Below are 26085 nucleotides of genomic sequence, written 5' to 3'. Positions count from 1 at the left end.
CAACATGAAAAACTCCCGATACAGCTTTCTGTTGCTCAATACGGGCTACATAAAAGTGTTTTTCCGAGCATGAGAGATGCCTGCGAATACACGTAGAATTGCCGCGCGACTGGCCGCTCGAGGCACTTTGCGTGTATTCGCGGGCTTCTTTCACGCTCGGAAAAACATTTTATGTAGCCTGTATTGAGCAACAGAAAGCTGTATCGGGAGTTTTTCATGTTTCTCTACAATTTTCTCATTGACACCTTGATAATTAGGACAGTACTTCTCGAGTTAGATAATTAATTACAATGACCTAATTAAACCTCAGTAACGAAAAAATTACTGGCGGCTATACTCCGCTGTACTGGAAACAAAAAGCCCTTGGTTTTCTTCGTCTAACACCGTTCCTCTTTTTAAAAATCGTGCTGCGTGATAACTGGGACACCCTGTTTATACAAATATATATATATATATATATATATATATATATATATATATATATATATATATATATATATGAAGGAAGTAGTTCTTCGGATCCGGTGTTTAATAAATTGAAGGAAGTGCAGGCGCACGTAAATCTTCCTCATTTAATAGCATATCATGACAGCATCCTGGTCCTTCGAAGGCTACAGGAACTGAGATGAGCTGGTATGATGACTAAATGGTCAAGCTCCGGTGAAATTTGTCAAGTAGGCAACAAAGCTGGCATATCTTATTCATGGTGATTGTAAAACAGCGCTTAAGAAAGACGGGACAAAGAAAAGGCAGGGTATTTTTTTTTTGTTTTACAATCACCATGCAACTTTAACAACCCACCCAACTTGCCGCACTTGTCATATTTCCATGCCTAATTCCAGGTTGACAAAGTTCAAGTCTTTACCGACAGGCCGGTAAAGTTCAAAAACTGTACTTACCAACTCAGTTCTGATTTGATGCAAGGCCTTCATCTAATCAGAACATCTAATCAAAGCAGGTTTGAAGGGGGCGGGGGTCATAGTGCACATGCATGCTGTAGTTTGGGACGTACCATTTTTGAATATGCTAGGGATTTAACAGATGGTTAGGAAAGATGCACATTCTAATTTTGGTCTTACGAAAATGGAATAGCTTGACAGAGAGAGAAGATGACATTAGGGGACGCCTAAGAATGCCAAGGGTGTGGTTGGCATCATTAGTGATGTTTAATGTGTGAAGTGACCAGTTTAAACCGTGGCTTTAATAAATACCTAGCAATTACTAGGTATTTATTAGTCACTAATGAAAATAAGTTTCATTAAAGGACCATTGATAGCCAAAATCTTGTTTCTGACATTTATGTTTTAATGAGTGAGTGTGTCTAATAATCGCAGAATGAAACCATAAATGCTGGAACATGACGTATAATTATTGGACGTCATGTCACACGCTGAGCTCTCGCGAATCTATCTAATCTTATAACTGGTTAAAGGCCTTCCCGCCCACTGCGAGCTAGTGCGCATTGTTGACAAAATATAATTATCCTGTACATACATCCAAACACGCGATCTCCCTGTTTTGCTGTGACGTCTCAGGCAAGCGTGATAAACGCAATGCGTGCTTGCTGGCAGTCAGGGCGCAAGTTAAATAGAAAGATCGGCTCGATACTTCATTTACAGAGCTTAGTGGAATAAAATGCTTATGCCGCAGCCTGCCGTATGGATTGCTTGTATTTGCATTTGTGCAGATATACCTGCAAGGATTTACTTGCTTTGCTATCAAGATTTAACTGTATGGGCAGTGTACTGGGATGCTGCATGCCACCAGGGGGATGGACGTCATTTAAACACTTTTCCCGTTCAATTATGGCATTCCCCTATCTAAATGTTTCCACACGTACTACAGTCACATATTTCAATTACTTTTGCGTAATATTCATTACGAAATGATTCGGTGCGACATTGGCGAAAACATGCTGACGACGCTGCAATGAAGTTTATTGCGACAGCGAGTAATATATGTGAAATGAAATGTCATGCGATCGCAGCCCAAACAGGCGATATCAAAAACGGCGTCGAAATCGGGTATGTAAAGGAGATAACTATAAAAAGGCGGGTTCTGACATTTGTTGTCTTAGTTTTCTTCCCCTCTAATGTGTATGGTACCTTCATTGCTTGCATGCCCAGTTTTGATCACTCTTTGGCGATATGGATCCTTTTTTATGTCCTGGTACCAACCTTATCTTCCAGTTCTGAGCACGCCGAAATGCTCCAACGAGAATTGTTTGTCCACAGTGTAATGCCATGTTGAGTTAAAAGCTGTAATGCGTCGAACTGAACTGAGCTGCATTTCGCGCTGTCGTCTTATAATCAGAAGGCGACGCTCGGGCGAGGCAGTTGCCGGCATCATTTGCAAGACGAAGTGCATCTACAGGCAACAGCCTTCTACCTTTTTTGTGTTGTACAACTTGTAGCGGTGACTCAGTGTTCATCCTGTTCCTGTCCTCGGCGCCGCATTTCGACGCGCGCGGAGTGTAAGAACTCTTATGTGACTGGTAAATTGAAGTTCAAGATAGGGAATCAGGCGTTCAAAATTATTCCGGGACCCTGCACTAAGGCGTCTCCCATAGACCAAGCGTAGTGACTTTGCTATTGCGATGGTTCGTACATCGGATTTAGAGTGAAAACGGTGTACACTTAGTCTCGTTAGTGCGCGCTATTTTCGTTCTATATACGAAGCATTGGTTTGAGACGTTGAACACCATAAATAATTCAACTTCGTCACGTAGATTCGGCTCTTAATAAGGCACGCAGTTGCTAGACTTTGCTTGATGGACACGTAATTATTTTGTGCGCTACCGGGCCGCTGGCTTGCAGCTCAGTCTTCTGCCTGGACTACGACGGTGTGACCTTGTTGCTGACAACTATCTCTCAAGAGGCTTGAAAGGGGACACTTGGATAAGTGCAAATGTGTCAGAACAATGGAAGGGCATTGTAGCTCGGCGCAGCACAAGTATGAACGATGTAAGACTAGAAAATGACGCAGACCTTGGGTTTAAAGAATGGGTCGTTAGCACTGCGAAGCAATCCTAAAATATAGTCTATTGCCCAGATTACTTCAGGCTTCATGCCCACAGCCACCTTTGTTGGCCATGACGAATTTCGATGTAGCATTTATAAGTTGTGAGACGGGATTTTTTCTACGCACATTTGTTATTTAGTTAGTCTTTTCTAGCATACTACCAGCAAACTTGTTTTAATGCTTCGTTTATTCTTGTGAATTCGCTTTATTTGTTTAAAATAATAGCAAGACCTCAGCGAGCATGCTAGAAGTAAAACATCGTGCACAAACCATCCACAATGATCATCATTGTAAACGAATAGTCCGAACGAAGAACCGAGCGAAAGCGCTTGCTTGCTTTCGAAAGCCCGAAAGGATTGTGATTTTAATATACGAGAAACACAATTCTGTTACGCGGAAACTCAAATACAAACCCCTTTTCCTGCATTTTCTACCATTAATACAGCGGCACACCCCGGTCAGTGTACTATGCCAAAACGACGTCCAGATGGCGCTCGCCTCCTCGGAAGCGGCGCGTTGAGGCGAAGGTGCAGAAAAAAGAAAGCTGCAGTTGCCGGGAAGCCTGACAAACAGTCAGGGATATTTGAATGCCATCGCGTTCCACTCTTAAACGCGAAGCTTAAGCGTCCTCCAAATTTTTAGTCCTACCTTTCGCTCAACAAGGCTGAAGCCACGGCTGGTTGCTGTGATATGCTTCTGGATTACTGCGGCGGTTGCTTACTCGGGACACACCAATAAATGAGGGCACGGCCTCCGCGTGTGCATGGGCCTATTTGTTCTGAGATTATATTGTGTGTCATGTAATCAAGCAGCGCAGTAATCCAGAACTGAGTTCTACACACCACGATGTACCTGCAGGATTACAATGAAAAGCAATGCATTCTAAAAAAATGCTAAGAAACTGAAAGGCACACGTATCTTCATTGAGAATGATTATTACCGTCGCACTCTGCGCAGGCGCAGGCTTCTGTATGAGAGTGCAAGGGGAGATAGGGCAAATGAAAAAAAAAAGTCTATCTTGTCAATGACAAACTACGGATTGACCACGACACGTTTGTGTGGGACGAGGACAAAAACGCCCGTGTTAGGCTCCCTGCTAGACGCGTCAACGCGGATAGCAATTGACAACCACGTGTTTCTCGGCCACAGCATTTGCGCCTCTTAAACGTAAACGTACGAAGCATAATTAACAAAACTGCAGAACTAGAAACTATACTCCTTTGCCAGGACCCTGATATAGTAGTATTAACCGAAACATGGCTCCATGAAGAAATTAAAGACGAGGACTTGGTTCCTGGATCCTACAAAATATACAGAAGGGATCGAACTTCCCGGGGCGGTGGTGTGGCCATTATTGTGAGCAAGAACACGACTGTCTCGTTAGTAGAACAAATTGATAACCATGAAAGTTTGTTTCTACAGATCAACTTGTACGGGTTCTTGTTTAACCTTGTAGCAGTGTACCGTCCGGCATGTGCCACGTCGGATTTCTTAACCAAGCTTCATGAACATATTGTTAAATATTGCAGAAAGACCGTAATAGTGGCTGGCGATTTTAACCTTTCCAGGATTAATTGGAAGAAACTTTCATCACCTACTCTAGCAGACCAAATAATCTTCGATACAATGTTAGCTTGCGATCTCGACCAAGCAGTTCACGTTCCAACACGGGTGCAGGGATATGCTTCCTCTATTCTTGATCTGGTTTTTCACAGCAGATCTCTTCGAGACGTTGAAATAACCGTTGAAGAAGGCATCTCAGATCATCGGCTTGTGTGCTTCACATGTAGAACAGATAGTTCGGACAATAACACGCTTAAAGAATGCAAATCTGTCAAAAATTATGCTAAAGCAAATGACGAGTCCGTTATCGATTACCTTGAACTAGCACTGGATGACTTCTTTGGCGATGACGTTGACTATCTATGGCTAAAGCTGAAATCTATTTGCCACTTCTGCATTGATAACTTTATCCCTAGCAAAATGAAGAAGGTTCACCGAAAAAATCCTTGGATCAATCGAGATATAATCCACCTCTTTCGAAAAGTAAAAAGATTCCGAAGGCAAAAAAAAAATTTGGCCGAGTATTCGAAGAGTTAAAACAAACACTCACTAAAAAAATTAGAGAAGGTAAGCAGTTTTATTGCTCCCACACTCTCACCCAATTTCTTAAGACTGACCCTGAAAATTTTGGCGACATTTGAACTCTAAGAAGAGACAAGCTCTTGACGGTCTTGATGGCCAGAAAATTCAAGATAAGCAACAACAGGCATCCAAATTTAATCATTACTTCCATTCTAACTTCTCTGAGTCTAATCAGTGCTCTCCGGTCATTGGTGAAGATGTGGAAAACGTAAATTCTGATTTTATAACATACGAGGGTGTATTTTCTATGCTTTTAAATCTAAACACAAAAAGACATGTGGTCCTGACGGTATTTCAAATGCTTTCCTTCGTCGCTATGCCGAGTGGCTTTCACATTTTCTTCTTGTAGTTTTCCGCTCGTCATATCTTGTGGCATCGTTCCATCAGACTGGCGGGTCACTCGTGTTGTGCCTGTACTTAAGAAAGGTGACCCTGCATTACTATCAAACTATCGCCCTATGTCACTGACGGTTACATCTTGCAAGCTTCTAGAGCATATTATATCTCAAATTACATGACAGAATTTCTTGAAAAACGTGGTATTCTGTCCCCGTGCCAACACGGCTTTCGCAAGGGGCTCTCTACCACTACTCAGCTTCTCTCCACCGTTAACGCTTTTGCCTCCGTTCTTGATAAAGCCGGCCAGGTTGATGTTATATTCCTCGATTTCAGCAAAGCCTTCGATAGGGTCTCTTATTTTGGCTTGATAACAAAACTAAGCAACTATGGGTTTCCACCTAACATTGTAAATTGGATCTGTGCATATTTGAGCATGCGCAGACAATTCGTCGATGTAGAGGGCCATTACTCTGGATGTCTCCCCGTAAACTCCAGAGTTCCGCAGGGAAGTGCGCTCGTACCGCTACTTTTCCTGGTATACATTAATGACATAACAACATGCATAGACGATAGTGTGAGTATTAAATTGTTCGCGGATGACTGCTTACATTACAAAGAAATAAAAAATTACAATGACCAGGTGATCCTGAGCAATAGTCTTACTGCGATTTCTGACTGGTGCGACACCTGGGAAATGAAACTTAATGAAGAAAAAACCGTTTTATGCGCATCACGAACAAAAACACCCTCTAGCATATCAATACACTATTAATCAATCCGCGGTCACCGAAACAGACTCCTTTAAATATTTAGGTGTAACCATTAACAATCGCCTTACCTGGTCGCAACACATTGATAATGTTTGTGCGTCTGCTCGACGTAAACTCGGCCTACTAAGACACAAGCTGAAACATTCTCCTCCATCCGTGAAACAATTAGCATTCAACACACTGGTAAGGTCGCGATTAGAATATGCTTGCGTCGTCTGGGACCCATACACGAAAAAAAATAAAAAAATAAACAAACTGGAAAACATAAACAGGCTTGCCATCTGCTACGTAATAATTGTTGTGAACGGTATGACTCCCCATCTCAATTAATTAATGAAAATAATATTGCCTCCCTAGAATCCCGTAGGAAGGTAGCACGCCTAACATTGCTTTTCCGCCTTTGTAAAGGGGAACTACAACTTGATCATTCACCATGTCTCCAGCCGCTATCAGCTAGACCTACCAGAAATCATCACCCCGACAAGATAACCCCTATTTTCGCGCGCACAAATTGCTTTAAGTATTCCTTTTTTCCTAGAACAATAAATGATTGGAACTCTGTGCCGGCCGATGTATTCCTGTCCAATAACATACCACATGCCATTAAAAAACTGAATTTCAAACAAACGTAGGAGCGCGTGAGTACTCTCATGCGTGTTAGCCGGCGCATGAGAGAGATCACTTGTCTATCTTCGCTGCATTAGGCCTGAAAAAAAAAAAGAACTGTATAAACTGGTACGAAAAAAAATTTCTTACCTTTCAATTCAATCCCTTGCTTTGTATGCTTGTAGAATGTGTTTTTTAATGTATTTAATATCATCCTTCAATGTATCTCATATGCTTCAATGTATTTCATGTTTCGCATGTATTCTTTTCTTTGAACGTATTTAATTTCATTTCTGTATGAACGAATTCCCTCCAGCCTGGGCCACATGTTGGCCTGCAGTATTCTGTAAATAAAATAAAGTAAAATAAATAAAAATTCCTGCAGTGAAAGGGATCCCTTCACTTCACTGTAAAACACTCTTCAAAGAATGGAAACGAGAAGTATTAATCGGACGAATGAAACAGACTGTGATAAGAGACGCAACATTTTTAACTGTTTGTTTAATTTGTAATTGCGCGAAATTCTTGGCTACAATTTATCTCAGCTCCAGTGTGTTTGTCTTTAGTTTCTGATTGCGGTGATCCCGAAACACTGATGGTATCGCATCTTTCACAGCATTTAAAGCGGGCGCTGCTGATATAACCAGTTGAAGGTCGCGCTAATTTATATTCTATTCTCGAGGCCGCCCTGTCGGGCGCATTTCATACTTTCGTTTTCCTCGTTCCCCCTTCGGTTTCTTTTTTTTTCTTTTTTTTTTGAAAACGTGGTATGAAAAGGTGTGGGGTTACTGAGGCGATTGCGTAATACACTGATTCGGTATCGTGGCACCGAGTGCGCGACCTTGAAGGCAGCAGATCAGCGGTCAAGGTGCAGTAGGCGCAGTGCACTTGATAAACACAAAATGCGTCTCCGTGCCAAGTCTTTTCGGGGCTGTCGTTTCGGATTGCCCTGCAGTGAGCGCGAAGAAACCTGCGGCACAAAAGTGTGAATGCAACCGCAGCGCCTACAGTCTCTCTGAAAAGAGAGAGGTGAAAGAAAAAGAATGTGCCGCTAATAAAACAGCAATTACAGCGGCCCTGCACAGCTGTCTGCCTTGAGCAGGCGCTCAGTCTTTGGGGGGTTGCACACTCGCAGCTCTATCATTTTGATTCTAAGGGAACTCGTTCTTGAGAGACCGCCAGAACGGGGCGCGACAGTTTCTGAAGGACACCGAATCTCGCTGGGCCTGTCGGACTGCTATAAATAAATAGTGGGTCGCTTGTTCCCGCCGCGCTCTCCTGTTCTTGTCTGTGCCAGGACAGCGACTCCCCGCGCGATGCCCAATAGATTTGTCATTATATTTCTGAGCTCGCCCTAGCATTACGCAACACTGTTGCGAAGGGGGCAAAGGAGCTCCCCGAATCAAAGTGCCGGGTGCACGAGTGGTTCTCCATTCTCTGTCTTTCATTTTTACTTGCCAGGCCACAGTGATGGTCGTCGCCACAGTTGCGCGTATAGTATTGTGATGTACCCTATAAGGGGCGCATCTGTTGACATCTTGTGTACGCCGCGCTGCTCGTACTTGTGACGCGGCAGTAGTGGACGTCAGACACGCCAAAAATGCGACACGACCCCATGCGCGTCTCAGGTTCACAGGTCATTCGTGCAAGCGTGCTTCATGTGAGCGACTCTTGATGCGACGCAGCAGGCGATGTCAGACACACCGTATAGCCCACTTGGCAGCGGCTCAACGACTCGCAGAACGAAAGAAAATCGCGGCCAGGCCCAGGCCAACGAGAGAATGAGCCCGCTCACCACCTGCACCGCGCGGGTTTCTGCATAAAAATTAACGAGCGAGCTGACAGATGACGGGCAGTGTGACCTCAGACAAAGGTCTCCGTTCGTATCGTGGCCTGGCACAGAAAAAACAGCGCGCGCCAGCGAATATAACTTTGAAAAGAGAGCAAACTGGGCTCACCCACTTTCGTACAACCCGTAATATAAGAACTACGCGGCCATCGGGTGCGAGGATCGGGAGTGGTGGTGAGATTATGCGCGGAGTTGGGCAAATCTCCAGCAGTGTCCCTTTGCTTGCGAGATTATAGCCGGGCCGCATTCCGTGGCACTACGCGCGCCTCACGGACGCGGCAGCGTGTGGGGAGAGGAGCTCATGCCGCACCACAATGCACACGCTGCTTGATTCAGCGGAGTCTAATGCAGGTCACAGACAGTGGGGCGGCAGCGAGCCACCGTGCGCGTGAGAACGGCAGAACGTGGGAGCCTGTTCGAAAGCACTTCTGGTCTCCACCCAAGCACAGTTTAAAGTAACATGCCTGATCCGATTGGAATGAGCGATATGGTCCCTCTTGTCCACACGTACTCTAAAAGGTCGGCTTCTAGCAAGGGGGTATGGGTTCCGAATACGGGTGGTAGGCTGGCAAAATGAAGGTCATTAATGCACCGCCATAAACAAATCGGGTCCTTTAGGCATCGAGTGTCGAAACCTTTGAATCACTGAGATACGACTCCGTTTATCGCCGAGCTGCTTATTTGAAGATCGCTACTTTAATTATCAACCGGACCGTGTTGATTACACTCTTTTCGGACGTATACAAGTATCTGCTTCATATTTTAGTGTCTATTTACATGTTAGGAAATGCGTAGCATGAGTAACTTAAATTAGCACTTGCATTTTCATTTTCATGTTTATCAAAATCATGCTTGAGTATTGAATGTGATCAGGGCTATTCGCAACGGTGAATTTCACCGTGAAGTCATGAAAAATAGCGAGAACGGTGTGTGCCACTAGCAGCAGGGAGAAAGAAAATGTCCTTAAAAAAGCAGGATGTAAACACTCATCCGCGGCCCTGAAACAATGTGCTTTACCTCCTAAGCTCTATTTAAATACTTACGATCTAAGAAATCACTTGGCTCGGCATACACTGCACCGATTTTGATGAGGTGTGTTGTATTTAAAAGAAAAGTTAAAATCTAGTGACTGTAGGCAACAGACATATTTATTTAGGCCGTAAATGCTTTATAAAAAGTGTTGGAATTTGCAAAATTACAAAAAAAAAAACAAATAATACGAAGTTTGCAACTCTGTTGCAAATAACAATATCACAATTATGTAAACTTCACTTATTAAGACATTTATATGCGGACCAAATTAATGCATTATACAGCGCTCTTGAATATACGACATATTTTTAGTAGCTCTTGTGCAACACTTTGGTAAGCATTGTAAGAATCCACGTAAGCTGTATATTCATATACTAAATTAGGCCGCTTTAGACGCTTTAATGGATCACAGAAATGCGCTATGTGTTTTTGGTGCAGAATCACGGATTTGTAAACTTCGTGCTTCAACTTTTTTAATCTTGCAGATTTCTGGCGAGCATTGTAAAAAGTACGAGTCTTAAATCAAGACCCAGCTCTTTACAATTGCTAGAATTAAACTTTTTCTCTTAAATGCAGCAAATTTCATTATCGAATTCCATTCGGTCCAGGGGTTGTCTAATGAGAGTGTTTATGCTTTTTACATGTAGTTGAATATGGATATCGGAGTTGTCCCGAGCTAGAGCTTCCTCTAATTGTCATGCGTATTCATTGCAGAACACATTAAGTGCAACAGCTTGCGTGAAAGCATGCACGATGGCTGTGTTCACCAACACAGAGGATCTTTGTTGTGCTTGATACCATATCGAGGCATTTTAGGCACATTTCTGATAAACTCACGGGCCCAGAGCAGCCAACGAAAGTTTGCCCCGATGAGATCTCTCGGTCGCGAAAACAAATGCGCGGGAGCGGCATCTAGCGCGAAAGAGCCACTGAACGGACCATGCTTTGTCCTCAAAAACACTCTTTACTCTTGGAATAGAGAAGTTATAGTAGACCGTTTTAGCTGAGCGCCGCTTACATTCCGCTCCGCTCAGATTTCACACGGTGAGGCACTGCAGGGAACTACGTAGATTTCGCAAATGATAAGCACGTCTTGCCGAAACGCGAGCGATGCGCTATCAGCTTTGTAAGCTGAGCGAGGGAAGCGATCTTCGTACTGCTGCCGGCATGAGCGTTGTTTGCAAGCGCACTAGCGTTCCCGCTAAGCGGTTGTGTGGAAATTGTTAGCATACGCCGGTCTGAGCGTAGCGGACCGTGAACTTTCAGCTAATGCGCCCTAGTATGTTATTAGACAGTTTTAGCAGAGCGCCGCTCCGCTCAGATTTCATGCTCTGAGATATTAGACAGTTTTAGCAGAGCGTTCACAGCCCGCTCCGCTCAGACCGCCGTGTCCTAACGATTCGCGCAGAGCTGCTCAGCGGAACGCAAGCGGGAACGCTAATGCGCATGCTCACAACGCTCATATCGGCAGCGGAACGAAAAACGCTGCCCACGGTCCGCTACGAAGCCATTTGAGCGGAGCGTTAGGGTGCGTCTACTGGTTGATTTGTCGTTTTACAGCCACGCTGAGCGCGCGTGGCCGGCGTCTCTGAAAGACGCGCTTGTCAAACAAGCCAAATCAACGCAGTTCATGCAGCCAGCGGTGTGCGTGAAATGTTAGCGGAGCGGAGTGTAAGCAACGCTCTGCTAAAACTGCCTATTGCAGGGAACTGCGTAGACTTCGCATTTCATAAGCGCGTCTTGCCGAGACGCGAGCGACGCGCTATCAACTCGGCTGCAAAACGACGAAGAGGCCAAGTAGACACACTGTCACGCTCCGCTCAGTCAGCTTTGTAGCGAAGCGAGCGATGCGATTTTCGTTCCGCTGACGGTATAAGCGTTGTGCGTAAGCGCACTAGCGTTCCCGCTAAGCGGTTGTGTGGCATTAGACAGTTTTAGCAGAGCGCCGCTTACGCTCCGCTGCACTCAGATTTCACGTTATGAGATACTGCAGGGAACTGCGTAGATTTCGCATTTGATACGCGCGTCTTGCCTAAAGCCCCTATATATAAAAAGTAGCGCCATCCACTTCCCTCCTCCTCCGTTCCACTATCGCGCTCGGCGCGATCAGCGCGATCGAGGCGCGATATCGGCAGTGGCGCCGCCTGCGTCGGGCCTGCCGTGGCAGATGACAGCTAACGCGCTACCAGATGAAATCCAAGGAAAACTTCGATCGCGCCCTGCGGAGAAGTTTTTGAGGCGCGATTTTGCTTCGTCAGTCAGTAACTGGTCTTAATAATGCCGTTTTGGAAGTAGCAACGCGACGATGCGAGACGGCGCAAATATCAAGTGCGCAGCAAGCGTTTGCGCACGCCGGATGGTAAACAAAAAACACCGACTATTACTAACTGAATGAACAAGCGTGGTGTGAGCGCGCACAAACAAACATGAAGAGATCACACTGAATGACTGCAGACAACGACTGTCAAAACGCTGGCAGCAAGCATACGCCGCTGCGGGCGAAGGTACGTGCGGTCTATCGCTTCAACAGAAACTCAGCCGCGAATGCACGCGGCGCATAGAGGTCAGAGCCGTGTGGAGATAAGAGACGGTGCGGCGAGCGACGAGCGCGGTTGTTGGCAGAAGAAAAGTGCGCCCCCCCCCCCCCCCCCCCCCCCCCGCTTCCTCCGGCGCTGGCTTCCCGCTTCCTTGCTTGCGCGTGGGAGAGATAAGAGACCGTGCGGTCGAGCGACGAGCGCGGTTGTTGGCACAGTAGAAGTGCCCCCCCCCCCCCCCCCCCCGCTCCCTCCGGCGCTGGCTTCCCGCTTCGTTGCTTGCGCGTGGGGGATTGAGTGCGTTCGCTCTCCGTGATAGCGCGCGTCCCAGCACGCTTGCGAAAGCCTTTTTGCCCTCGCCTTGTCGGTTGCGGCAATTTAAGGCGCAGCAGCATGCTATCACAACGAAGTTCTTGTCCCTAACACGTTTGATCCGTTTGTGCGTACAGCACTTTCGTCGCACAGGCCCGAGAATGGCAGTCGGAGCGCGCTGGAAAGAAAGAAATATACAAAAGCGCAACGCTTGCTTCCACGTGACACGGATTGGCCAATGGGGGAGCGGAGGGGGCTGGGGCGACATGCGGCGGCAAGGAGGAAACGCCGGGGTGAGCGCGGTGGCGGCAAGATCTAAGAATGGCGCTACTTTTTATATATAGGGACTTTAGTCTTGCCGAGACGCGAGCGACGCGCTATCAACTCAGCTGCAAAACGACGAAGAGGCCAAGTAGACACGCTGTCGCGCTCCGCTCAGTCGGCTTTGTAGCCGAGCGAGGGATGCGGTCTTCGTTCCGCTGACGGTATGAGCGTTGTGCGCAAGCGCAATAGCATTCCCGCTAAGCGTTTGTGTGGCATTTGCTAGCATATGCCGGTCTGAGCGGAGCGGACAGCAAGCGCTCAGCTAAAACGCTCTATTTGCTAGCATATGCCGGTCTGAGCGGAACGGACAGCAAGCGCTCAGCTAAAGCTCTCTATTAGACAGTTTTAGCAGAGCGCCGCTTACGCTCCGCTCCGCTCAGATTTCACGCTCTGAGATACTGCACGGAACTGCGTAGATTTCGCATTTGATAAGCACGTCTTGCCGAGACGCGAGCGACGCGCTATCAACTCGGCTGCAAAACGACGAAGGGGCCAAGAAGACACGCTGTCACGCTCCGCTCAGTCGGCTTTGCAGCGGAGCGAGGGATGCGGTCTTGGTTCCGCTGCCGGTATGAGCGTCGTGCGCAAGCGCAATAGCGTTCCCGCTAAGCGGTTGTGTGGCATTTGCTAGCATATGCCGGTCTGAGCGGGGCTGACAGTTAGCGCTCAGCTAAAACACTCTATTGTTTAGCGTGTACGTACAGTCCGCTCTGCTCAGAGCGGTGTCAGCAGGAACGCTATATAGTGCGCGTGCACTGTAAAATAATTTACACCCTTAAAAATGAAAAAGGGTGTAAATGTGTTTATAACTCACACCCTTAGGGTGTTACTTATATAAATCACACCCTAAGGGTGTGAGTTATAGGCACGTTTGCACCCTTTTTCACTTTTAAGGGTGTGAATTATTTTACAGTGTGTTTTCATGACGGGGCAGCGTAAGCGCGGAAGTACGTGACGCTGCACCCACTTGGCGTCTGTCGATTCTAGCGAAGCTGACTTCGCATCGCTCGCATCTCTGGGAGGCGCGCTTGTCTGCAGTGCCTGAGTGCCGTGAAACGTGAGCGGAACGGACAGTAAGCGACGCTCTGGTACCACCACCCATGCTCTCATCAGGCTACTGGTCTTAAACCAGCTGTTGTCGGTAGATGTTGCTCGCGCAGTCCCGAGCCTGCGCAGGTCGCGCGTTCATGGCAGGTGTCTTGCTCTCTGTACATGGCTTGTCCAGCGGAAAAATGGGTGTGAAACAGAACATGCCGGTGCGTGCACTGACGTTGTATTGCACTTCTTTAGATCCTCTAGTCTTTAACTACATGATAACTTTAGTCTTTGTGTATATTAAATATAAATACTGGCAAATGATTACTTTCGCTATATTTTGCATTCAGTGTTCCAGTGTATCTCCCGTCTGCAAAAGCTAAGCGAAGCTGGCGTGCTGTCACGTAGGTGACGGTATGTCACGTGACGCGCAGGCCTGGAAAGCTATCCGCATAGAGTTTCATACAATAATTACTTGAGGCAAACCTGGCGCTAATGTCTACGGGAGCTGCAAGCGGGGCGGTTCAGCCAGCACGGGAATGCTGGGTAAGTACATGGATCTTCCTCCTAGACGTCGTCCTTCTGGCTTCGAACGGCTTCGTAAACTCGTCATTTTCAACAAGGTACTGTGTAACAAATAATTACATAAACATTATTAAAATTGTCCGAGGGCAGTATAAAAACACAGGACCTCTAGCTTTCTTTTTTTCTTTAAATTACGCCACGGACGCATGCATCGACAAGTGGCATCGAACGCCCTTATGAATTTTTTGAGGGCGAGCAAGCGCGTTGGGACGCTTGTCGCGTTTCCATTTGGCCACCTCGACAGGCCGAGCCGCTGTAATTAGTAGCGATTGTGCGTATTCGCAAAGTCTGCTGCGCTCAGAAAACCATAGATTGTTCTGAAATTTAGGTCAATGAAGGAAGATGAAGAGTAATAAACAAAGACACAAAAACGTCTGAATCCACAAGCACGAAGATCAATGAAATTTTCGTACTACCTATCATTCCTATGGCGGCTGAACGATTGCAGCACCAGAGTTCCATCTAGTAATCATTCTAGGAAACTCTACGGCTATCCAGCGGTCATACTTTCTAACAATCCGTTTACCTTTTCATTGATCACGCGTCGCGCTGAGTGGATAATGCCGGCAGTGACCGCGAACCGGTGGCGTACGAGTCAATCACGAAAGGCGAAAAAAAAAAAAGAGTAAAAGAAATGAATGGTTAGAAATGATGGCTCCAGGAAGAGCGTTGGAAGAACGCGGCGCGCTCAGAAGTTCTGCTTTAGTCAGTGCTTCGATGACTTAGCAAGAAAGATCAATTCACTGCGGGGCGAATTGATTCGACATGACTATTTGAAAAGGCGAACCCGCTCTGTATCGACCTGTCGAGAAGAAATTGTTCCGATTGAATCGAAGAATTCACCTTGAGTTTGCACCTTCGGTCATTCTGCAGTGCACGTCACGTGCGTTCTCTCAATCTTTTTTCTTATCTTCCTGATCGGAGCTGTTTTGCGCAAAATTGTGCGGCGCTCCTTTCCATTGTGCAGCAGTAAATTGGCTCTCCAATAGGCTTTGCGTAGCCATTTTATATCCCCGTGCCGACGCACTCGACGCGCATTACCAAATGGCCGAAAGCCGGCTCCCACGTGCGCTCGCATAGCATCGGCTTCCACGGCCGCGAAACTTAATCTGCCGGCGCGATTGCGTCAGCACTAACGGAAGTACGCCCATTATTCGACGGCACCGCTCGCTTTCAGCAGCCGCTCTCTCGTCCGCAATTCCTTTCCCCCTGCGTGCCTTTCCTACGCGCGCCCATCTCTTCAAGTGGGCTTCAATGAGAGAAAGAGCGACGGGGTGCCCGAAACCGAACGCATTCGCTTTTGCTTTCGTGCGCAGCCGATTCAGCATGCTGGACGCTCTCAGCTCTCTCGTGGCCGTCGCCAGCACGGGCCTCCAGCAGCTGGGCAACGCGGCGGCGTCCATGGTGACCGCCTCTTCCGACTCGGCGCCGGCCGCAAGCGACAACGCCGGTGATGGCAACCGCAAGCTGCCCCGGTACACGCTGCAGGATGTGTACCAGCACTGCCACCAAAATGATCTCTGGATCGTGATTCACAACAGGGTGTACGACGTCACGAACTTCCTCGACAAGGTACGTTCGTCGCTCGAGACGCTCGCACGCGTGTCCCCAGACCAACGGAAGAGGCAAGCCGTCCGGTTAGCAAGGACGCGATTGAAGCTATATGAATGCGTTTATCACAACGAGATTGGGAGATCCCTTTCAGCCGCGTTCCGTTGTCGCACCGCCCGCAGTCAAGCCGGCTTAAACGGAGCGCGCGTGCCGATTGCTGGGTGGTCCCTTTTGACAATCTTTGTATTTACGTTTTCTTCATAAGCTGGGAGATTCGGTACTGCAAAAAATTATATATATATATAGACCTTTTCATAGGGCGAGGAGGAAAGGTCGCGCGGCGAGCCTTTCCTCCTCCCTGACTTGGGCCAGCCGGCGCTGCGCTGCTTGAAGGTGTTGCCGTCGCGTGCTGCGGAATGATTTGAAGATGCTTTAGCTCGTTCTTTGTGAAACTTACGTGATGTCAGTTCATACGAGGTCGTTGAAGAACCACTGTGTAGCCTTTCGGTGCAGCGGCAACTGCAGTATGCGGAAATTTCTCTTGGCTGCGCAAACATGCGACGCGCATCATCAGCCGCGGTGCGTGTATGTGTTGTGAAATATTTTGGCCGTATCGGTTTTCACTCGACGAAGAGCAGCGGGGTCTTGAGGTTGTGAATAGTAAAAACTTCTCACTATCTGATCGGTTGGCGTAAGAACTAAAATATAATAGTGCTCGAGTACGGCCAACTATAATGCAACCACGAAACATGAAAGCGCCAGTCATAAAATATTTGCGTCAGCTACCGCCATAGTTCTCACGCGTTTAAAGACTATAGTATAGACATGAAATCACTATGCTGTCTGGGTTAGCCTCCCGCATGAGGCCGAACAAGACCGAAAAAAAATTTCATTCTCTGCTCACACACAAAAACAAAAAAGAAAAACGGACACTGGCTAACACCTCAGTAGGCCTAGCATGGTCATGCCGCATGCTCGGAACATGCGCTATATCGAAAAGATCTATAACAAAGCACCTACCACTGCTTCGGATGCGCGCGCAGTCCACATCCGGTCGCGCTCGACCACTGGACAAGCGTGACTGTGCGGTATGTTATTACTAACCAAAACTATTTTATTCGTGAGCGGAAACCTCGTCCAACAAACGAGGTAGCCGAGCAATGTATCTACATATAACCATTTCAACGCTTGTCAAAGTAAACAGCACCACCTATCCCCCAGCAGAGCCGTACCCATGCTGTTAGGATCATCATATGTTTAGTAACTACACATTGCTGCTAAACCACAGCTTGGAATTACAGTGAGAATGCTGCAGTAAGGTTACGTTCTTGTAAAGTATTTTCACAAATACTCAAATGATCTCCGAGGCCGATTATAGGCTCAAACACGCGCACACACATCGCGCTGAATGCTGCGTCCGCCTAAAAGTCAGCAGAAACTCCGGCCATGCCGACTTAAATCACTTCAGTACATCTCCGCTTCTCACTCAGAAGACGGCACTTCATTCTACGAATAAACTGACCGCGCAAGCGCGAAATAACTCTCAGAAACTCTCGCCGAGCACATACCTGGCATACAACGCGGAGTGCTCGTCCAAGCCAGCACGCCGACTGCCCATAGGAGGCATCACTGCCTATGCAATTTGGCGGCGGCCATGAAAGAAAGGTATCTATATATAAGGTATGTCAACGATCATACACCCGCCGTGGTTGCTTAGTGGCTATGGTGTTGGGCTGCTAAGCACGAGGCCGCGGGATCAAATCACGGCCTTGTGGCGGCCACATTTCGATGGCGGCGCAATGCGAAAACACCCGTGTACTTAGATTTAGGTGCACGTTAAAGAACCCCAGGTGGTCCAAGTTATTCCAGAGTCCCCCACTACGGCGTGCCTCAAAATCAGATCGTGCTATTGGCACGTAAAACCCCATATTTTTTTTTCAGCAATCATGCATCACGATTTCAAAATATGCAAATGCCAGGTAGCTGCACAGAACTAAGGTAATGTTGTTTGCCGTGGCTTGGAGATACTCGGATTAATTTTTGCATTCCGCTTACTTACATAATTAATCTTAATTCATCAACTTCTCAAATATTATAATTAGATGAAAAGTGTCAATGATAAAATTGTAGAGCAACATGAAAAATCCCCGATACAGCTGTCTGTTGCTGAATACGTGCTACATAAAAGGGCTTCTCCGAGCGTGAAAGAAGCCCGCAAATACACGCAAAGTGCTTCGAGCGGCCATTCGCGCTGCAATGTAAGTACCACATTCAGTGTGAAGGGCTTTCATATGCAATAAATCTCTGGGAATTCAGCGTTTTCAAAGATCTAGCTGGATAAAAATTACTGTCTAAAAAACTACTAAGCTTTAATTACAATGTAGCCAATCGATACGGCATCAGTATGTAATGTCCATGAACAGTCTAATGCAAAAGTAGAATGAACGTGAATAACGCATCGGCTACTTGATATTTACGAAAGATCTGTTAGTAGGATGTCCTTTAGATGTTATGACAAGACGTGGACGAATGGATGGTATGTGGATGGTGGCGAAATGCAAGAACACCCTTGTACTGTGCATAGAGTGCACTTTAAAAAAATCCTAGGTGGTCAAAATTCATCCGGAGTTCCCACTACAGCGTGCCTCATACTCATATCGTTGTTTTGGCACGTAAGGCCCCAGAATTTAAAAAGAAATGGTCTGTTCTCGGTTACAAACGTGGCGGTTCTCTTTACCAAGCAGTTCACCGCTGAAGTCGGTGCCCTCAGAATTCATGACGTATGGCTGAATCATTACTGTTTGCATCGCTTGCCTGCTGCTAGAAACACTTGGAAAATCGCTCGAGCTGTTCTCTTGTCAAGAGTTATTCATAGTTCTTTCCCAGTTCATGTGCATTGCTTTATTCGAGCTCCTGCCAAGATTCACGTCAGTTGCAAGTCCTCATTTTTGCTATCGTGTTGTAGTTAAAGGAAAAATGCGAGTCAGCAGTCGCTCACACCGAAGAAAAACAAGGGCTTCCGGGGTGGCATTAGTGTACCATGGGGTTTGTTCCATGTTTTTCCATGCTTGTTATTCGGGAGGAAAGAGAAACTTCTCCAGAAGACCTTGTCTTTCTTTGTTCGATGTAAACCGCCGTTGAGTCGCGCAACTTTACCTATACCACCTTACCCTGCTTTCATCATCATCAGCCTATATTTTATGTACACTGCATGCAGGACGAAGGCCTGTCCCTGTACTCCAATTACCCCTGTCTTGCGCTAGCGTATTCCAACTTGCGCCTGCAAATTTCCTAACTTCATCAGTCCATCTGGTTTTCTGCCGACATCGACTGCACTTCCCTTCTCTTGGTATCCATTCTGTAACCCTAATGGTCCACCGGTTATCCATTCTACGCATTACATGGCCCGGCCAGCCAACTCTTCCGCTTAATGTCAACTAGAATATCGGCTATCCCCGTTTGTTCTCTGATCCACACCGCTCTCTTCCTGTCTCTTAACGTTAGTCCTAAGATTTTTCGTTCCATCGCTCTTTATGCGGTCCTTAACTTGTTCTCGAGCATCTTTGTTAACCTCCAAGTTTCTGCCCCATATGTTACCGCCGGTAGAATGCAATGATTGTACACTTTTCTTTTCAGTGACAGTGGTAAGCTCCCAGTCAGGATTTGGCAATTCCTGCCGTATGCACTCCAACCCAATTTTATTCTTTAGTACCATCTTACTCAGAGCCCTTTACACAACCTGCATCTCTCTTTGCTTTACTTTCTACCTTTCTTTAGTTTAATTTTAGCCCTACCTTCGCGATCTGTCCACATTGTTAGAGTGCACTAGTTCAGGGATTGACCCAAATTTTCAATTGAGTAAAGCCGCACTTCTTGTTCCGGTTTTAGGCGCACGCAGTTTGGACGAGCGCATCTGGGTTCAATTTTGGGCCTTTTTCGCTAATTACGCATTATTACTGCTCCTTACATAGCTCTACGCTAACTCCATGCATATTTTTCCTTCCAAGCTTCATTTTGACGCCTTTTTTGTTGTCCTACGTGCACTAGAAGACCTAAATTTGTATAATTTACGAGACGAAAATGGTTAGATGCCCAGATCCTATGAACCCCAATTCGATTTGAAGTCGCCAAAGAATATCTTCAAAAAAGGTCTTCAAAAAGGACTTTGTGGATTAAGCGACGTGTTTTCGTTCGAGTATCTTGGCTATGCTGAATTCCCTTTACGTTGATGCCATCGATGTGATATAAGCGGATAAAACGGGGCATAGAATAAGTAGGGAAGCAGAATAAGTGCTATTACCCGGCTATCCTTTGAGTTCATGCGCTTTACTTACGTCACATTTCTCCGCACAGCGCAGTTCTCCATGCATTGTGAACTGCACGGCTATTCGAGAGTGCAATGCTCGTGAAAGCGACTCTCTACCGTTCAAGGCGCCTTTGCGGAATGATATAGTGGCCCTTATAAAACGTCAGGCGGGCACACAACCTCAAGAAAAAGAGGATCCGCTTAGGAGTGGTTTCAGTGCGCCACAAATGGCCTTGGCGCTCTCGCTCGGTATATCTGATCGCAATAGATTTCGTTTTCTGCGGCAGTAGTAATAACAAAAGAAGCCGGCGGCGCGTGGCTTCAAGAAGGCCGAGTTGTCTGCATTCAAGGTCACTCGAACTATTTCGCAGATTGCTAGTGGCGCTCCGCCATTCCGAAGTGCACGTCCGGATATGTGCAGTACGGTCGTGTCTGGCGTTACTTATACAAGTACGGGCCAGTAAACTAGACACTTTTTATTCGTAGGCTGTTATGGCTAACAACCCTCATTAGTCGCTTGAAATATCGGAAGAAATATATTAGAACAAAAGGCACAGTATGTATAGAAATTGAGTAGGCCTGGTGATTTCAAAGGACAAAAAAAAAAAAAAAAAAGAGTTGATGGCATTATACGTTAGTATTACGCTCCGAGTATTATTCTTACGATGAAATGTCCATACGAAATGAAAAGTGCCCCATGCATTACTGGATATATGCGAAGCCAGTTGATTTTGGTTGTTAAATACTTCTATACATCGGCATAGCAGAAGTGAAAAATGAGGACACTGACTATAGACGAAAGGAAACTTGTTCACGATATTTAATAATAATAATAATAATAATAATAATAATAATAATAATAATAATAATAATAATAATAATAATAATAATAATAATAATAATAATAATAATAATAATAATAAGCAGAGAACAACAAGAGTACCGGGAGTAGAAAATTGAAAGCAGTTCCGGTGCTCGCACTTCTGTGCGTGCAGCTGTACAACCAGCCTTTCATCTTTCTGTCGTATCTGGGTCGTATCTGGATGGCTAGCTGGAAAAGTACTTGAAGCGTTATGCCAGTTAGTGCAACGAGTCATTAGAACTGTGTGCTAAATTTAACGGAAATGATAACAGGTCAAGAACGGAAATGAGAACACATCAAGCTGCCGCGGCTCTCTATGGCACCTTGGCAGCCTAAAGCAAAGAGTCGTTATTTTCGCAGCATCCAGGCGGCCAGGAGATCCTGTGGGAGCATGCAGGCAGGGACGCCACGTTCGCATTCATGGGCACCGGCCACACCAGCGAAGCGGTCAGCCTGCTGCAGCAGTACTGCATCGGCATTCTAGCCGAGGTATACTGCCCGCTCTTTCGATTAATCAACCACGGTGGCTCAATCGTTGTGGAGCTCTTTTGCTGGGCGTGAGGTGGCAGGTTCGATTCGCGGCAATGAGTACACGAAGTGCAGAAGTATCGATGTACTAATAATTTTTGTGCCCACAAACTTATAAGGAACAGGCAGAGAGAAGGCTCGCTTCAACTGGAAGTCAGCGCTCTTCCACTCTGCCGGGCCCTTATTTCCGTAAGCCTGTGGGCACGGCAAACACCATCGAAATGAACCGTTACGGACTCCCCCAAGTTTTCACGCTTGCTCTTGTGTTTTAGGTGCTCGTTAAAGTACCGTAGGTGGTCACAATCATCTGGAGCCCTACACTACACGGAAGGTTAAGCCCATAAACCCAATTTATCCGCTTTTCTTTAGGGATCTCTTTGTGAGACTTGCGGGTAAATTCCATGTCCAGCGAATATAATAAAGGAGTGACCGTTTTTCTAAATTTCGGGAGTGGTTATGATTTGTGTCGTTGAGCATTAATATGCTCACTGGTGCACTTATCAGCAGCTTCACAAAATTTTACATCGAAAGCTGCGCAGTCAAGGATCAAACTAATGGAAGATATGTTTTAGTCAAGCAGTGGGAATAATGCGCCCCAACTATTGCCTTTTGTGCTTAAGCGATTTTTGTTTTGTTGCAAGAAAGTTAGAAATACGCGCACACAAGAACGGATGTTCTGGCAGTGCCACTCGTCAACAGATTACGAGATATCGAGACTAAAGTAATAAGTTAGCTGAAAATAAATGCTAAGCGGCAATCGTTTCTAGCTGCCTTGACAGTTACAGATGTTGCAAAGCTGTAGATGCAAGGTCGTGCCAGAGTGCCGCAGAAGTGCACATGCATGACTAGAGAAAACAGGATCAAAAGCGCAGCTCAGAATTTGCGTGTAGCTACTGGGAAGAGCAACATCCTGCACGGAACGGGCAGATTTGCCTGCGACTCCTGTGCGGAAGGTCGCTCGCTCTTAAGAGCAGAAGATAAAGCCATAAAGCAGCGAGATCAGTGAATGATAGCAAATGCCGTATTAAGGTCGCGAAGGGCAACGTAACAGCGACACCGTTGCGTGCTTATTTGATATATCGACTGTGCTCAGGCCTCTGGCTTTAGTTTGCTGCAGTAAAAGCGATAGGAAAGCGGCCCGCTTTCTAAACATTGCATTTGCAAGTGAATTCAATCTGTGATTTATACCTTGCTGTTTAAAACTAAAGTTTGTAGAGACAGGGAACGACTTTCCTGAGGCCTTCCGTTGCTTACGAATGAGACGCCTCATGCCGTCCTGCCTCGCAATCGGAAAGTGTCCTACACGATGTCTTGTATCCACTAGGCCTTTCTAAACGCTTGCGTTGCATAATTTCGACAGGAGAATAAAGTGACGTTCTGTCAAGATATTTCCTTAAAGGAAACGTCGAAAACCCGGCGGGAGATTTTCACGCAGACTGTCCTCATAAGTACGGAGCTCGCTCTGTTGAAAGCTGTTGCCGGAACAACTCAAAGCAACGTATAATTTCATTCGAGGTTGCTGAGCTGTAATCACTCTAATAGAATGGATACTGCGCTATATACCAGATACTGCGCTGTAGATCAAGCGATAGCTTAGCGAAAAGTAAAATAACCTTTATATACGGTTTCTTTCATTTCTTTTCCACCAATGAATGTCGCGCAACGCAGTGATATTTCTGTAGCTATTTACAACGATAGCTCTTATCGGCTGTTCATATCTTCCAGTCACGTTCGCGCGGAGTCGGAGATGTAATGGTCCGATAACTCTGTGATCGCCACTGTGCTACGACGTGTATACTGGCGTTGTAATAAAAAATTTAGACAAAAGAAGAAACCTTAGCCAGCTATGAACCGTGTCTTCGAATGTTTGCGAAGTATGAGCGCTAAGAGGAAAATGCCTCGAAAAGTAGTCGATGCCGCGTGCGTTGGGACTACTTATTTGTGAGAATCTCATATAGCAAGCGGCCATTCTGACAGCTTGACGTCACGCGCGGCGCAAATTTAAGTGAGGTGGTGGCGTGCTTCATCAGCAGTTGTAACACGAAATTCGCTTTTCGTACACATTACTTAATGACGCTTACGCGGGCTTAGCTCTGTTTTGTAATGTTCAGAGCGCATGGAACTGGGCCTTGGTTCTTCTGAAATCTCCAGCATCTGAGGTACCTTTGCTCTAAAGGCATGATTGTTTGATGACCGTTTCGACAACAGCAGGCAGTGATGTGCACCTAGTCTTATGGGCTGTTGTTTTTCACTCAGTTTTGAAATCTCATTCAGACTGAAAAAAAAAATGTTTATTCGGCTACTTAAGGATTAGTTTCGAAACAGGGTGTCACGGCGCCCGCGTGCGTGGCTGTCACAGCGCCTGCAGTGCGCCATTGTCTGGTGCAGTCAGGGGCATCAATAAGACTAAATGCGTGCTCTTTCTTTCTTTTTTTTTTATGGTTGAAATTTTGCAGGAGGAACAGCTGAATATATTCAACGACGTATCCTTGCAAATGGCCGTCACCGCGCAGTCCTAAGAGGCTCAGCGACGACAAGTGAAATGGACGTTGCCCCCGACCTCAACTTCATGGACATGTGTGATCTCCATCATCATCGTTTACTTCCCACCATCGTGCTTCTGCGTGTGCTGCAGCGTATATTTATTGTCGTATTCGTTCTAAATAAAGCGCTTGCTGCGTGCCAAACGTCTTCCGGTAGGCACCGTTGCCTCTTATCCGCAGTTGCTCACAGCATGCCTGTTTCTGAATGCGCGGGAAGCGAAGCCGCTAAGGGTATTCAGACGAGGTGCCTTCTAGTGCAGCCGTGGCTTGCGAGTGTGACGACAGGCGCCGGTGCTGTCAATTCGATTCCTGCTCCGGTATCCGCATTTCGATGGCAGCGGAATGATAGACGTACGTGTACCAAGGTGTGTGCCTTTTCGCTCATGTAAACCACAGGTGGTCATAATTAATCGGCAGTTACATTACGGCGTCTCCAATAGCCCTAGTGTTGCTTTGAGACGTCTAACTCCATCGGCTACGATGATGGTGACGAGGGTGACGAGTATCGCTGTGTTTTTTTTTCTTTCTTTCTGCACTGCATCCTGCTTGAAGAATGACATACTGTCTTTTCAGGTTCGCCCCAAATTCTCTAAACTGAAACGATTGAGAAAACGCGTACACCAATGTTTTATTTGCATTGAAACTACCCATCCTTCCATACTGCGATCATGACCATGCAAATAAAATTGATGTATTTATATTTGAGAAAGTGAAACCTGACAAAACAGCATTCATGTTGACCTTGGCTATACTTTCGATTATTCGTACCACAGCCCAACCAGAAGGACGGTATATTACGTACTTTCGATGAGGACACTGCGCGGCAAACGCAGCCTCAACGTACGTGTGCTGGCTGGTTCAACCCAGGCGCGATGTCGCGGCAGACTTGAAGCAGAACAAAATAATCAAGCAGACTTCAAACAGAACAAAATAATAAAAAAAAAATAAAGAAAAATAAAGCGAGATGTAGATGTTAGTGGAGGCCTGCGCAATTTTCAGCAGCTTGCTCGTGATAGACAGTGAACAGCTGTTAAGCCGCATAGTAGCAGCGGCATCACTGAGCATAACCACTGTATGGTATCGGCCAAGAATCGGGCTGATCTAGAAGTCAGGATGGCGCTGTCGATTTAACGATGTCGTGGCGCTTTTGGCTGGAGCTCAGTGTCTTTTCTGTGCTCTTTTAAATTAAGCAAAGTTTCTTTGTCTGGTAGCCTAGGTGTTCGGCATGGGTTTGTTGGTATGTATGTGAGGCAGACGAATTGGCTTATATATCCACCTTCCTGGCCCTATAGAAACGTTCCGATGAATCTCTTCTCTACGAATGAAAAAGATTCGACCAGCACTCATTTACGATGACTATCCAAGTATGCGAATATCGTTGTTTTGATACGAAAATGAATATGGGGAAATTTTATAGTACTATTTTTTTTCTCATTGAAGAGCGCCGTGGAGGAGGTTAGGCACACATTGCTAGACTTATCTACCTTCGGGATCGGCGCACAATTTTAGGCTGAGCTGTCTTCGCGATGAGCCCCCGAAAAATGTTCAGATAGATAGCCAGAACGAAAACTGGTCTGACAAGGCTAAGAATATTTTTCGCATTCACAACAGTACCGAGATATCCTCAGTGCAATAAATATCTGCCTTGAAGTGAATAATTATTTTATTAAAGTTTTCCTTGCCTTCTTTCTCGGGATTTGGCGTGGCTACTCTGTCGATTTATCGCAGAGTAAACTATGCCGA

At 46.2% G+C, this 26085-nt stretch overlaps 1 protein-coding gene across 4 annotated transcripts in view; it reads left to right on the top strand.

The window, feature by feature from the left end:
- The window catches only part of LOC119465249 (cytochrome b5), a 47862-nt gene extending 23372 nt beyond the window's left edge, over positions 1 to 24490 (top strand). For 3 of the 4 annotated variants that reach the window (XM_037726056.2, XM_049669224.1, XM_049669222.1), the window contains exons 2-4: positions 15869 to 16124; positions 21632 to 21760; positions 24256 to 24490. In XM_037726056.2, coding sequence (XP_037581984.1) covers positions 15869 to 16124; positions 21632 to 21760; positions 24256 to 24318 — 448 coding nt within the window. In that variant the 3' untranslated portion in view covers positions 24319 to 24490. Of the gene's footprint in view, positions 1 to 14602; positions 16125 to 21631; positions 21761 to 24255 lie in introns of those variants that run through there. The other variant, XM_037726065.2, reaches the window with a different exon arrangement.
- The last annotated feature ends 1595 nt before the right edge of the window (positions 24491 to 26085 follow it).

This window comes from Dermacentor silvarum, chromosome 1 (assembly GCF_013339745.2).
Source record: "Dermacentor silvarum isolate Dsil-2018 chromosome 1, BIME_Dsil_1.4, whole genome shotgun sequence".
Classification (NCBI taxonomy): domain Eukaryota; kingdom Metazoa; phylum Arthropoda; class Arachnida; order Ixodida; family Ixodidae; genus Dermacentor; species Dermacentor silvarum.
The sequence above is the reverse complement of the archived record's forward strand: the minus strand, read 5'-3'. Positions and strand labels throughout refer to the sequence as shown.